This window comes from Saccopteryx leptura, chromosome 5 (genome assembly GCF_036850995.1).
Source record: "Saccopteryx leptura isolate mSacLep1 chromosome 5, mSacLep1_pri_phased_curated, whole genome shotgun sequence".
NCBI classification, from domain to species: domain Eukaryota; kingdom Metazoa; phylum Chordata; class Mammalia; order Chiroptera; family Emballonuridae; genus Saccopteryx; species Saccopteryx leptura.
The window spans coordinates 188904046-188920067 of record NC_089507.1 but is presented as its reverse complement, the minus strand read 5'-3'; the positions used below and the strand labels follow the sequence as shown (position 1 = coordinate 188920067).

Here is a 16022-nt window from a genome sequence, read left to right as displayed (position 1 = left end):
TGATCTTAAACAACGATTCTTAGACTTCACAAATTATTTAGGGATCATAGAAAATCTCCAGGGTGCTTTCTCTTTCTTTCTTCTTCTTCTTTGTTTTTAATGGTTATTGATTATAGAGAGGGGAAGGGAGAGAGTAGGAAAGAGACAGGAACATCTGTTCTTATATGTGCCCTGACCAGGGATCAAACTGGCAACCTCTGTACTTTGGGATGATGCTCTAATCAACTGAGTTATCTGGCCAGGGCCAGGGTGCTTTTTCTGCTAAGCATCTTTCCTTTGCTTTCTGAATGAAAGACTTTGTCTCACAGAAATCAGCCAGTGTGTCCACCCTCTGAATTCAGGACATTGTTACAAGACAGTCAGAGCCCATGGCCCAGCAAGTTTTCATTCTGCTTGGGAAGCAAAACTGCTGGAAGTCTGCAGGCCATGTTGAATGGGCGGAGTGAACTAATGGCATGTGGCACAGCAGAGGACGTGTGGGCACAGAGTCAGGCTCCCCAAGGTGGGACAATTGGCCTCCTCCACTGACCAGCTCAGTGATCTTGATTGGTTATCTGGTCAGGTTGCCCTTCATTCTTTTCATGCTTATTATGGAGCTAATGCAGATCAGGACAGCATTCCTCAAACTTCTGATGCTTGGTGATCTTGTGCAGTAGGTGATCTGATCCAGTAGGTGTGTGGTGGAGCCTGCACTCCCAAGTGAGGCTGATGCAGACAGTCTGGGGACTGCATTCGGAGGAGCAAGGTTTGGGGCTCTATAGAAACTTCCTAGTTTTATATAAAGTTCCTGGTTTGATTCCTATCATATAGCCAGTTCTCAATAAGTGACTGTTATTATGCGTAATTTTTTTTTGTATTTTTCCGAAGTGAGAAGTGGGGAGACAAACAGACAGACTCCCGTGTGCACCTGACTGAGATCCACCTGGCATGCCCACTAGGGGGCGGTGCTCTGGCCATCTGGGACATTGCTCTGTTGCAACCAGAGCCATTCTAGCCCTTGAGGTGGAGGCCATGGAGCCACCCTCAGCACCCAGGCCAACTTTGCTCCAATGGAACCTTTGCTCCAATGGAACCTTGGCTACAGGAGGGGAAGAGAGAGACAGAGAGAAAGGAGAGGGGGAAGGGTAGAGAATAGATGGGCGCTTCTCCTGTGCGCCCTGGCCAGGAATTAAATACGGACTTCCACACACTAGGCCAATGCTCTACCACTGAGCCAACCAGCCAGGGACCTGTGTATAATATTTTGACAACAAGAGTTATGTAACATAGACTGCTGGAACCAATGCAACTGATTTTTTCTTGGTCTAGAAGAGCTGCTACAAATGTGGGGCAAATTCTTATTATTCAGAATAGAAAATGTTCCCAATGCACTTGAGGAATCCTCAGGATTTGTCTCAGCAGCTGTCACTGTGCTTCACTATCCCCTTAGAATGGACACTTTGGGTCTTACGTTCCATTAACTTTAAAGAGAGATTTTGTTCAGTGAAAGTAAATCACTAGGCTCATACTTGATCACAATCTCATACCATTACAGTTGGGGAAAGAGATGATTAACTCCTGTCTCCAAACATCCAAGTGCTGGCTCCTTCTAGAAGGTGAGGACAATAACTCAGAGAAAGCAGGTGACTGCCCCACTGTTAAATTCTGAGTCACAAAGCAAATGAAAATTCCTACAGCTTAGATTTATGATACTGATTTGTTGTTGTTTTGGGGGTTTGTTCTATGAAGATGAAAGGGTAGGTCTAAGATGTGCGTTCCTTTTCCTCAAGTTTGACCAAAGTTGTGTCGTATAATAACAGTGAAATGGGGTATACGGGTGCAATACTAATCTTTAATATTGATAAAAAACTGCAACCCACTTTGAAAAAGTAGCAATCATGGGCCTATATATATGATATCACAGGTGCAAAATATAAAAAGCAAAAAATAGGCTGAAATATAAGAAGAAAGTGATAAAGCCACAGTTACTATGGGAGACTTGAATACATGAAAATGAATAGATCAAATTGAGTAAGGATTTCCTGGAGTTTGAATAACAAATCTTCCTTTTAAGCTTGATTTGATACAGATAGGTTGCTAGATAGAGTCAAAGACAGACTAGACTTTCTTTTCAAATACCTATTAAATATTCTCAGAAATTGGTCATGTGTTAGGGTACAAAGAAAATGTCACCAATTTCAAATAGCAAAAATCATGTGGGCCACCTTCATGACTGTAACAAAAATAAAATTAGAAATTACATTAAAAACTAAGTATTATTTAAATTTTAAAATTATACATTCAAATAACTCTTGAATTACACAGAGGAAATTAAATATTAGAATCAAAACTATTTAGAAGTAAATACCAAAAGCGATACTATATATATTCCAAAATCTATAGGATAAGGCCACAGTAACATATAGAGGACAATTTATAGCAGTAAGTATACTGGAACCAAAACAAGACAAATGCAATATAAATGAATCTTTTGTTAATTCAAGAAGATATAAAAAGAACAACGCAATAATATATCTTGGGGAAAAAAGAGAAGTAAAAATAAGAATAAAGACAAAGGAAAAAATAAAATGAAGATTAAAAGCATAGTTGGAGATGATAAATAATATCAAAACCTTGGATATACTGAGATATACCTGTCAAAACACTGTATTATTTTCTAGTATGTAAATGAAACTAAAATATTTCCAGTTTTTAATTAAAAGACAAACTACCCACAAAATGTGCTTTGAGGATAAATATGCTCTGAAACTGTTTTTGAAAATGACCCAAATTCCTGATCTGAAATTTACAAAGTGGGGAAGGCAATAGTACCCACACATGTGTCATTTAGGGTTTATGTATGTTATTATATGAAAAATACTTAAAACAGTGTCTTACAAAGAGTAAGCCCTCAATAGGTTTTGGTATGATTTTTATTAATAATGAAGGAGAATTGTTCTACATATAAAGTCCCTTTGTTCTTCTTTGGACATTGTCGAATATAGTGAGTCTTTCTAATAAACTTTTGCTAAATGTTGCATCTCTAATAAACTTTTGTTGAATTCCACCAGAAAGCAGACAGGGTGGACAGGAGTAGCATCTACCCTGCAAAAGCTTTATTTGAATGATTAACAGTGTGGAGAGACCTCAAGACATCAAGGTTTCAGCTCTCTGCAATAATTCAGCCCATAGTTGTTAAATTATATAGATTTTTTGGTTTGTCTGATTAACTCAAAGGTAAAACATGGCGAGAATTATACCTTCCCTGAATCGTTCCTGCTCCTGTCCTATGGTGCTTGAACTTAAGGCCAATGTTCCCAGCAAAATAGCCATCTGTGTCCCTGTCCACCTGGTACATCAAAACACATACTCCTTAAAGCCACCCTGGCTTCTTCTTCCTCGGTCTTGACCACATATTTGAGTTTAGACTGCATTGAGAAAACAGTCTCAGTGCACCGTAAATAAGTAAGCCCCTTGACAAGGGAGAAAGGGTCGTCTCTGGAATCCATCTGCCCTGTGTTCATTGTGGGTCTCAAACAGATTTGGATGCAGCATTAGAGAATGAAGGGCTCTACAAATTAAGCTTGACATCAAGGAGTAACTGAAGCCTGCTCACTTTGTACCACATACTGAAACAGGAAAGAAAGGACCTGCAGGTCTGGCTGCCTATCGCCGTGAAAGCCAATTACATGACACAGGTGCTGGTGAGAAGGAGAGAGGTTTATTCAAGTGCCAGCCACCTGTGAAGACGAGGGACTCCTGTCCTCAAAAACTCACCTTTCTTGGTGTAGGTGGCAGTGGGGGGTTATAAGGGGGGGAAAGGGGGGGGGATGGACAAAACAGAACAAAGGAATCAGAGGAGGGGTTTGAGAGTTCCTTGCTGAAAGTGGTGGGCGACTAGAGCAAGCTCGCCCAGAGTGTTCAGATTACAGATTAAAGGTTACAGATCTTCTGGAGCTGGCACCATCTGAAACTTGGAGTTCGTTCCCTCCCTTGGTTGTTACAGGAACTGAAGCTAGCAAGTAGTTTATAAACTAGGGGTTTTGTTTCATGTAACAAGGGTCCACAGATTCACATAGTCAAGCTGTCCTCTGGCCTTGAGCAAGAATAGGAATTGCAAGCTTCCTGGTGGGAATGAGAAGTGGTTATTCTTCTTGCTCAGATGTTGTTAACCCTTGATGGCTAGAGGTGAAAGCACAGGATTGATTATATAATATTGATTTGTTATAGAATACATAACTTTGATCATTAAACTGATAATATTGAATTATGGTTATAAGAGCAACTAACTGGATTTAACATTTTACAGGAATCCTTGTATAAGCTTACTTTGTTAGTACATTCTTACTTAGCTCTGTTTTATGGCTAGTCAGACTAGTATCAGTAAATCAGTAATAAGGTATATTTATTTCCAGTTACAATACCTTGACAGTGACAGACCCTCAGATGTTTGTGTGTCTGATGCAAACAGCCCACTACTCATCTGGGGCTATGAACCTTGGTCTGCAGCTAGTCACAGAAATTAGCAACATTGGGGAAGACTGTGAGGGCACCCCAGAACCTTGCGATTAATCACATGGGTTAAATCTATTTGCAATCTTAAAACCCTGTGCACATAGTCAATCAAAAACAAATCCATCTTTATATTTTACTCCATGCATCATTTTTTGTTTTACAATATGGTCCAGGAAACACAAACCCCATCACAGGAAGCCTCACAAAAAGAGAATTCTGTAGTTAAGTACAGACAAAAAAACCCCCACTATACATTGTCTGTCTACAGAAAATATGCAATGTTTAGTGGGTATGAAAGGCTGATAAGAAATGCTTTCAGGATTTCTGTTTAAATTTATTTAGCGCAGGGATCAGCATGTGTTTTCTATATGGAACAGAGAGTACACATGCTCAGCTTTTAGGATCATGTGGGTCTCCTGCAGCCACTCAATTCTGCCATTGTAGCCTGAAGGGGCCACTAACTTGTCAGAACTAGACTCATCAGGGTGATTAACTCGTAAGTCATATAAATGTCTGATTACTATGTTGTACACCTGAAACTAATATAATACCGTATGTAAAAATAAATCAATTGACAAAAAGGAAGGAGCTGCTGACAGTCAGGTAGCCAATGGGCATGGCTATGTCCAGTATAACTTTATTAACAGACCCTGAAGCTGGATTTGATATGATTTTCACATGTACGAAGTCTTCTTTAGTCTTTTTTAATTAAAAATGTAAAAACCACCTTCTTCTCATGGCCAGTACAGACACAAGCAGTGAGCTGGATTGGCCATAATTCCCTGAAGCGCCCCTAGTTGAGCCCACCAGTTCCCCACCCTGTGTGACCACAGACCCTTCCCCCCACCTCACGTGGTAGCACTCACTAACCTTCCAGGAGATGGGAGCTCCTGTAGAGAGGAGCCACTCAAAGTGCATCCTGTGGACCAACAGCATCATCTTCACCTGGGAGCTTGTTAGAAATGCAGAATCCAACCCCATGCAGAGCAGCTGACTCAGAATCTGTGGGAATGGACCCAGCAATCTGTTCTAACAAGGTTCACAGTCATTCTGACGCCTGTTGAAGTTTTAGAAGCTCTGCCCTTGACCACACAAGGAAAACTGCTGACTCGGGAACATTAAATGCCACCTGCCTGTGTCAGATCAGTTCATTCAGACATTTATTCAGTAAATCAATTAACATAAATTGAACACCTACTAGGGGCCAGACCCCTAAACACTGGTGATTTAAAATAATTAATAGAATACTGTTGGGCCCTTAATGGATGAGAGATTGTCTTACATCAGAGCCCCAGGGACTAGTTTTGAGTGGCTGTGCTTCTTATTTCCTCATTTACTCAGCAGGCTTTGCTGTCTGGGGCCACAGTTTCAGCTCAGGCAACACACAGGATGGAGGTTTAATGCACTAATATGAGTGCAGTGTTCCACATCGCCTGGATAATAAATGCCATTTCACTATTAATGTCCTTTCAGCGACAGAAATTGCCGTTAAGTGCTGTCTCTCCGAATGTTAATATACTTGGGTTTGGGTTTTGTGGGACAAGTTCTCAAACGCTAGTATTAAATATTGCAGCAGAGCATCTGGGTGTGTGCTCAATGCCTGCTGTCCCTCCATCCTTACTAGGAAAGGGGGTATTGCATTTACAGCTTTGTAATGTTGTGTATTTGCAAACTGATAGACTCATCAGCATTCCCCCCAAATCTCAGGCATATTCCCACACTTTATTTATTTATTTTTTTTAAAAGCTTAGTTTTTTAAAAATTTTATTTATTTATTTATTCATTTTAGAGAGGAGAGAGAGTTAGAGTGAGAGAGAGAGAGAGAGAGAGAGAGAGAAAGGGGGGAGGAGCAGGAAGCATCAACTCCCATATATGCCTTGACCAGGCAAGCCCAGGGTTTTGAACCGGTAACCTCAGCATTCCAGGTCAATGCTTTATCCACTGCGCCACCACAGGTCAGACATATTCCCACACTTTAGAGCAGGGCAAAGGTGTGGAAGCTCCTCGGGGAACCGTGAAAGTGGTGAACACAGGGGTATTCATCACATAGCTTCCCTGCCATCTCCCCAACTGCCTATAAGCCAGCTCCTCATGGGGTGCCGTCAGCTTGAAGCCAAGGGGCCCAATAACCATTCTTCAGGTGCTGAGAATAGCAACCTTGAGAGGAGATTGCCAAGGAAACACAAGACTAGAGAGAGAGCACGCACGAGAGAGGAGAGAGAGCATGCGAGCGAGTGAGCATCCATCTGCAAATAGACCTGGAGGAGTGGGAAATTGCAACAGTATTACACGTCTGAAAGCACACAGACTTCTGCCTTCTGATAACCTGACCTATGAAATGGAAATGTCAGTTGTTTACTTAGATTGAAGGAAGAATTTCCCCCCAAGGAACCTAGCAGCAAAATACAAAGATGGAGAGTAGGACAAGAAGGTGCTCTTATTTGTCCCCATGTGCTAATCCCATGAGAGACGCTGCTTAGGGACTGGAGTCTCGGGCATGCTGCTGGTTTCCCAGGTTTCGGGCTTCCATGGTGCTCAGCATGCCTCCCGACCAGCTGTTACTGAAGAAAAGCTAATGAACAAATACTGGATTTCTTTCACTCTTAGAAAAGGGTATACAGGCTTATCCAGCATGAGAAAGGCTTTATGAATATTAAGCCCCCACAGCCTTACAAACAAGGTGGACCAGAACTTTATAACGTAACCCTGTCAACAAGCCTATGTGACTGGTATTGTTTACCCTGTTGAGAAAACGGAAACTCAGAGACAGTGATAAACTTGCGCAGAGTCACCCAGCAGCTCAGTTCTAGAGCCCTCAGCTCCAAGAGGAAGCACAGGAGAAAGAATGGAAAGAAGAAGGGAGGGCTGTGGCCTGGTAGCTCAGTTGGTTAGAGCATCATCCCAATACACCAAGGTGACAGTTTGATCCCAGGTCAGGGCACATACAAGAATCAACCAGTGAGTGCATAAACAAATGAAACAACAAATCAGTATTTCTCTTACTCTCCCTCAAATTAATCAATACATTTTTAAAAAATTTCTTTTTTAAAGGAAGGAAGGAAGGGATAAAAGAGGGGACTGGCTGGCTCTGGAGGTAGTTCAGTCAGGCTACCTGTAATTTGTACCATAGGGGATTTCAAAAGAGTAGCCAAAAATTGGGCCGGTCACATTTCAGGGCCAAGAACCCAAGGTTCTTTGGAAAAATAGTTGTACACACCCATGTTCCTCTTGGCAATCTCTGATAGAAATTGAAAAATACTAAAAGGGTTCTGTCTTTTGCTACTAGATGCCTCTAAATACAATAGATACTACTCAGCAAATAAAAAAAAAGAGTGAACTATCAACACATGCTACAACATGAATGAATCTCAAAATTATGCTAAGTGAAAGAAATGAGACCAAAAATAGTATATACTGTATCAGTCCATTTATATAAAATTTTAGGAAATGCAAATTAACTTTTTATGGCTAACTAATATGATAGAAAACATATAAGTAGTTGTCTCAACCTGGGGTAAGGTGGTTGGGGATGGTGGATAGATTTGTTTTCTTACTGCGGTCATGGTTCGCTGGGTATACATATATGTCAAAACTTCTCATATTATACACTTCAAATATGTGGAATTTATTATATACCAATTATGCCTCAATAAAGCTGTTAAAAATTAAATAAAAGTAAATAAATGTGAGGTTATAATTATACTAACCCAGAACCACTTCCCTCCATCCCATCATTCCTAACTTTTGGGTGGTCTGTGTCTTGAAAAATACTTCGTAAGTAGACAGTATCTATCCCCAAGGTCAAGTTGGCAAGTATGCATTCACAGCATCTTTTGGAGAGACAGCAGAAATCTCTTGCCTCATTTGAGTATGGCTTCCAACTCAGAAAATGACTGAGGCATGGAAGGAGGCTGGACCACATACATTGTCTGTTTGTACGCACCTACACATACACATATAAGCTCTTATGTGTTTTTGTTTATTTGTTTGTTGTTGTTTTCATTCAGTAAGAGGAGGAGAGGCAGAGATAGACTCCCGCATGTGCCCCGACCAGGATTCACCTGGCAAGCCCACTAGGAGGCAATGCTCTGCCCACCTGGGGTGTTGCTCTGTTGCTCAGCAACTGAGCTCTTCTTAGCGCCTGAGGCAGAGGCCATGGAGCCATCCTCAGTGCCCCAGCCAGCTCACTCCAATTGAGCCATGGCTGCAGGAGGAGAAGGGAGTGAGAGAGAAAGATGAGAGAGAGGATAGGTGTAGAAGTAAATGAACACTTCTCCTTTGTGCCCTGACCTGGAATCAAACCTGAGACATCCACATGACCAGTGGACACTCCATCACTGAGCCGAAGGCCAGCTCTCACATGTTAAAATCTGCTTCTTCCCCAGGTTCTGTGGCCAAACCCACCACTAACTCCCCAACCCAGGCGCCCAGCCACCCCCCACCACTACCATGGCCGAAGACGCGGACATGCGCAATGAGCTGGAGGAGATGCAGCGAAGGGCCGACCAGCTGGCTGATGAGGTGAGGGATGAAGAACGGGAAGGGAGCAAAAGATAGGAGCATGGTAGTTTGTCTTATTCAGGTTCAGGTGGGAAAAAGGCTTCTTCTAGTGTTTTAATTAAAATACACACACACACACATGGGAGGGCAGGGGGAGTCTGACTGTGATTTTTTGTATACTTAAGGCCTCTGGGTTAATTATAAAACCTACATACAAATTAATGGCTTAGCCCAAACTTTCAATTTCTAGAAATCTAGAGGAGTCAGGATCCTCTAAGAAAAGCCAAAACTCATCATTTCCTAATCATTTCAGTATATTTTACTACTATCCATGCTCTCAACATTTTGACATGTTTTGGGTCTGTAGTGTGGAGATACCATAAAATGGTGCATTACTGTGAATATTCCCAAGTTCACCATCTGTGACACCAGGATGTACCGGTACTTAGAAATCAGAGAGGGTGAGAGAGAGTATTTATACCGTGGGAATCTGCAGACACTACAAATCAGGGCTGGACTTGCTGTTTTGTAGATTGTCCAGACTTAAGAAAGGGGAAAAAACAGATTCATACAGATTAAACTTAAAACTCTGCATATCTGCAGCTATGACACTATAAAATAGCACAAAAAATCTAGTATTTGAAAACTATGATCCTCTTCAGCAAAGAAGTCTCTTGCATCCTTGATAAATGAGTAAAGTTCCAACTACATATATCTTTCTTGTTTCACTTTCCTCTTCCTTGTTAATGTAAATTAAAATATCAACCAACTAACTTGTTTCACCCATAATTAGCTATGAGCACAGAGGTCAGCACAAACTGGTAATGAAATTTATAATAAAGAATATTGTATATTTTACTATTATTTGTAAATTGTGTGCTATTCATCCTTTATAAACTTAAGTCATATACATATTCATGTTTTGGGGTTTTTTTCTGGAGAATCAGCTCTTAAACATTTGCTAGCATACCGCTGCTTACAGCAGTTTCTATTTCAAAAAGCAGGCTGCTCACAGCTCTTCCAGGGAAGTTAACATTTTTCATGTTTCTGCAGAATCTCATCCAAAATAAGTTCATCACTTAAAAGCACAGCTTTAAGTAATTACACCAGTTGTTAGCTTCTAGTATGTAGTTTGAAAGGTACTGAGAAAAAAGTGACGCCGCTGTGCATGAGGGACCAGAATTTCCATCTCATTTTTTCTTATCTGAGGATGAGGATAATTATTATAGCGGTTTCTTACAGGCTAGTTATTTCAAACATGCTTGATTGTTTCCACCCTAAGGCAACAGCTTAATTTGTATTGATAAGACTTTCCAATTGTGTTTCTAGGGGCTTTATAAGGAACTCAATGTGAGCTTGATCTCAATCCATGAAAAGTTATGTTTGGGCTTAAAATTCAACATTCCTGCTCCAGGGTGGTCAAGTTAGCCCTCTGAATATTTGAGATCATTTTTCATACATCCTGCACATACAGAATTATCTTTCCCAGATTACTTTGGCTGATATCAAATCAGCTTCATAGAGTTTTGATTTTATGAAGATCAACTTTAATGTAATTGCTTTAGGGCAGGGGTCCCCAAACTTTTTACACAGGGGGCCAGTTCATTGTCCCTCAGACCGTTGGAGGGCCGGACTATAAAAAAAACTATGAACAAATCCCTATGCACACTGCACATATCTTATTTTAAAGTAAAAAAAAAAAAAAAAAAATGGGAACAAATACAATATTTAAAATAAAGAACAAGTAAATTTAAATCAACAACTGGCCAGTATTTCAATGGGAACTATGCTCCTCTCACTGACCACCAATGAAAGAGGTGCCCCTTCCGGAAGTGCTGCAAGGGCCGGATAAATGGCCTCAGGGGGACGCCTGCATTAGGGAATCACTATGTAGAAAGCCTGATAGGAAAGAGACTGAACATGGGTTTCAGTTACAAACATAAAAGAATATGTGATAGTAGCCCTTTGTGTTTCTCATAGGAAGGATGTAGTTCTGATTTGCAAATACCTCCAAATCCTGAATTTATAATATTTATATGTCTTTTTTTTTTTTATCTTAGTCACTGGAAAGCACCCGTCGTATGCTGCAACTGGTTGAAGAGGTAAGGACTGACCATATTTTATGATACACTAATCCCTTTCATTGACATATTCTTTCCCTCTAGACCCTACTTCCTTTCCCTGGGCCATGAGCCCATTGATTCTGGGGTTAATCAACTTACCAGGAAGCCATATAGTGAAGGAAATGCTGTTTTGAAGTTGCCAGGAATCATCAAATTATCCACTCTCCCTGCCCAGGCTGCCTATACAATCTGAGAAGCAGATATGGATAGTATTTCCAAGTAAATGCTCCCAAGAAACCACAGATCACTTTCAACAAATCAAAGTGATTTTTAGTACACAAAGGGATATCTACACTAAAACTTATTTGTAATGCTATTGATGCCTTTAAAATGCATCTAGTCTTGACATTCTGTTCTGTCATTAGCCACACATATGACTTTGAAAAAATAGGTATCCCTATAAGTATAACTTTTTCAGAAATTGTTATGTTTGGAATCAGGCACTAAAATTTATGAAATAAGAGGAAAATCCTTTAAAAAGGGGAAATAGCGAGACCAATAATGTAAATATAGAAGCTCTTTTGTGTTCCTGACTCTGGATTGAACATCCATTTGCGAAGCTTGGTTAATGAATCTCAAACTATTTTTAAATGGGTAAAATAGGTCAGATAGCAATTATGGAATCAAAAGGCCATTTGCAATGAAACTCACTGATTCCAATTTGAGAGAGCAGCAGTCAAACAGGAGGAATAAGTGGATTAATTGAACCTGTCCCTTGGGAGAGATGAAGTAGAAAAAGAATGGGATGCGTTATATTTATCTCAAATGAATAAAACAAGCCTAATAGTTTTTATTCAGTGAGATGCTGTGTTATCTGCGGTTTGAAACTGATAATCAATGTGTGAATTCATGTGTGGTTATCATTTTTAGACATCTTGGAGCTTCTGTAGCAACATAATTAAATGTGCCGACTCACCTCATGCCACTATAAATTGTGCAATGACATGAAAGAAGAAAATAAATTTGCAAAGCCGAAAGTGAGGGCAGCCGCCTTTCACATGATAGGAGCCAACATCTCTCCCTATTTCTGCAGCTTTAGCCTCTCATCAAGGAATGGAATATGATAGCTAAATGTGAATCGCCACAGCAGGAGTAGGGAGTGTTTTACTTATTTATTTATTTTTAGAGAGGAGAGGGAGAGACAGAGAGAGAGAAGGGGGGGAAGAGCTGGAAGCATCAACTCCCATATGTGCCTTGACCTTGAGGCAAGTCCAGGGCTTCAAACCGGCGACCTCAGCATTTCCAGGTTGACGCTTTATCCACTGCGCCACCACAGGTCAGGCAGGAGTAGTGATAACCAGTAGCTCCCAGGACACTGGGGAGGGGCAGGGAGGTGGCTTAGTGAAGTCTGTTAGCACGGAAAACAACAATGTGAGCCTGCAATGTCGCACAAATAGTCACCCACAGGAAGACAGGCCACTGAGGGCCATCAGCAGCACAGGGAAGTATCCTTTGCTCTCTAAAGGAAGAGACCTTTTTCTCTGCTCTCCTGGGAGTGCCATTCATGCTGAAATACTTGAGAACCAAGAAGGAGGCAGATGATCTACATCTAGGAGTGCTGGAGAGGTTTACAGGCAGACTACTGTCCCTCAACCCAAGAGCCAGTGAAGGAGACAGACCTTAGTAATATTTCTATGTGGGCTCTGATGTTGACCTGAAGGGAGCTCAGAAGTCCGCTGACATAATTGTCTTGATGCATCTTTATTGCCTTCAACCGTAGCCTCCAAACTCGCTTTTTGAATTTTTATTTATGTGGATGCATATGTGGAGTAAATTTCCAAAGTAGCAGAGGTATCACCAATTTGCTCACCCATGCAATGTGAGAACACGGCCAGACATAGAACGTGGTGGAGCAGTGCATCGAAATGCACCACCTTGAACTGGCCCCTCACCCATCAGAGCCTCTGGGCCACAGACATTTCTCATTTGTGTCTTCTTAAATCGCAGGTAATGTCTGCCAGTTTTGAAAATGAGTGGCTGCTCTAATTAATTCTGGGGGAAAAGAATCTCAAAAGCTTTATTGATTGAATTTAGAATTCTCGGGTCATATATATTTGTTTTATCTAAAGTGTGTCTCGATCAAGCATGAAGCTGCATGTTGAGACAAGGAGTGAAAGGGAAGGAAGCTCTCTCCTACCTCTAATAAGTGAAAGGGGGCTAGTATACTTTCCATCCTTAGGAAATTATGAGCAAGCCATTGTTAGAGTGGACTGATTTGTTCTTCCTTCCTCCTGGGTTATTTTGTATTTATGGTCAAACACCTCTTATATGTCCTAGGGAATTGGCTATTCAGATGATATTCTGCTTTTCAATCAAAAAAGAAATTATCTTTAAAGAGAATCAGCATTAAATATTCATCAAGGGCAGAAATGATTTGGAAAATCAGAGCACTGAAATACCAGGATCTTGCCCATGATGCCAAAGTGCATCCGTGTTGTGTAATTTGAATTGATGAGAATTCCTATTGAAATTCAGCCTCAAAGACAGGAAAGGTTACTGAGCTCATAACGTCTCCCTAAGGCAAACCATCTCACTTTCAGCAGAATGTCCAGGTTCGTGCCATCTCTCCTAGGCTGTAGGGTGTAACCCAGCTGTGGGGTAAAGGCTTGTTTTTTAGTAGAAACCGATCAGCATTTCAAGGGTGATGTAAAGTTACACAGAGGTCAGCGGAGAAAGATCAGAAGAGCTGAATGCCACAGACAGGTAGAAAGGTGAGAACTTATAAAGCACTGGGTTCTCAGCCTGGAGGTCGATACTGTCTCTTTTGATGCATGCATTTCAACAAATGTATATGAAATGTCTAACTCTGGTAGCATACAAGAAAACAGCTATGGGCCCTGGCCAGTTGGCTCAGCGGTAGAGCGTCGGCCTGGCATGCAGAAGTCCCGGGTTCGATTCCCAGCCAGGGCACACAGGAGAAGTGCCCATTTGCTTCTCCACCCCCCCTCCTCTCTGTCTCTCTCTTCCCCTCCCGCAGCCAAGGCTCCATTGGAGCAAAGATGGCCCGGGCACTGGGGATGGCTCCTTGGCCTCTGCCCCAGGCGCTAGAGTGGCTCTGGTTGCGGCAGAGCGACGCCCAGGAGGGGCAGAGCATCGCCCCCTGGTGGGCAGAGTGTCGCCCCCTGGTGGGCGTGCCGGGTGGATCCCGGTCGGGCGCATGCGGGAGTCTGTCTGACTGTCTCTCCCCGTTTCCAGCTTCAGAAAAAATACAAAAAAAGAAAAAGAAAAAGAAAACAGCTATGAAAATAGCTCTCCAAATTCAAGTCCGTACCTGCTTTAAGAGCACAGAGGAGGCAACAGCCATTTCTGGTAGGAGAGTCATGAATATATCCTAAAGGAGAGAGCATTTGATTCCAGAAAAAAGTTACCTCTGCCAACACTAAACGCAGTCTACACATGAATGCCTTGGGCTGTGAAAAGCCAGCCTGAGAAAAGCCACACTGCTTTAGGGCAGGCTGATTCGAAAGCCCGGAGCGGGGCCTGGGGGCTGCCCAACATTTCACTTCTGTTTTAGTGTCTTTTTATGCCCGCTTATCTTTCAAGACACTTTGGCTGTGAGAAGCAAATAAGCCTTGTGTGCAGGGCTGTTTTTATTAGTTTTTAAAATCAGTAAAGTACTGACCAGAAATAGGCCCCAGAATTTTGAGACCCATTAAAACAAAGCTATGGCTTTGTTATGCCAGACTTTCTGCTAAAACGTAAAATTCAGGCTGGGCAGCTGTTCTTGGACAGGCAGATGTGGGTCTTCTGGAACTCTCGCCCTTGGAAAGTTCCTGGCCTCTGCGAGAGTCAGCTCCCGTGTGTTGGACTTGGGGAAAGCATCTCGAATGACAAAAGAAGGACTTGAAAGTCTTTCACAGACAAGATTTTTATTTCATCTGCAAGAAAGAAAAAAATAAAAATAGAGGGAGAAAACACAAAGAAATGAAAAAAATTCTCACATCTCCAACTGCCCTGGTTTTAGGTAGGCAGTTTTCTCAGCAACTACAAATAGAAACCAAGAAGTGAACTGAGACAAAAATAGAACCACCTCTTCTCACTCTTAGCTATTAAAATATAATCGTTTTTAAGGCAGAGGAGAATATAATATTCTGCCTCCTCTGAGATATTGTCTGTCCCCAGCCCTATCCTTCTCTCTTGCTCTGCTAGTTCCACCCAAGAGCAACTCAGTTATTCTGAACAAAAGCTGTCAGCAAAACAGTGAAGCCAAATGTCCATTCTAATGTTTCCTGAGAACCTACTATGTGCCAGGTACCGTGCTGATTATCAAGCACATATTATTTCACTCAATCCTTGTAGCCTACAGTGGACCCTTGAACCACTCAGGGGTTAGGGACCTTCGCCTCCTGCACAGTCAAAATCCTGAATATAAATAGAACATTTTGATCTACATTTCAGCAAGGTAGAACCGGAAGTACAGACCATTTAAGTAACTTGTGTGAGACACACAAGTGCAAATGGCAGAGATGAAATTAAAGTTTAGGTCTCCGAGATTCCAGAGTGAATCCTCATGCACAGCACCTGACTTCCTGTCCACCAGCAACTCCTACAATATTCACTTTTTTTTCATTGTCAGTTCCACAAAAACCAGAAGGATCTAAGAGAACAAACAAAAATAAAAGCAACTCAGATTCCGTACAAAGGAGTCCTTTATCTTAATGTGCTCCTTTTTGAACCACAGCTTCCCACGGAGTTGAGTTTGGGGAACCTTTACATTCTGAATAGCTCATTTTATCCTCCTAAGCACTCTGGGAAGTGAAGGGGCTGTTTCTATTCCCATTGGAAAGCTGGGGAAGCTGTGAAGCAGAACAGGTGACTCTAGATCAACAGACTTGCCAAGATAAGCCTGGAATTCAGAGTGACTAACTTCCAGATCCCAACTCCTCCCACCTGACCACATTGTCT

General features: G+C 41.7%; 1 protein-coding gene across 2 annotated transcripts in view; it reads left to right on the top strand.

Annotated features, from left to right (window-relative positions):
- The window catches only part of SNAP25 (synaptosome associated protein 25), an 85517-nt gene that overhangs the window by 44857 nt on the left and 24638 nt on the right, over positions 1-16022 (top strand). For both annotated transcript variants that reach the window (XM_066387150.1, XM_066387151.1), the window contains exons 2-3: positions 8880-9015; positions 11055-11096. In XM_066387150.1, the coding sequence (XP_066243247.1) occupies positions 8944-9015; positions 11055-11096 (114 nt within the window). In that variant the 5' untranslated portion in view covers positions 8880-8943. The remainder of the gene's footprint in view (positions 1-8879; positions 9016-11054; positions 11097-16022) is intronic.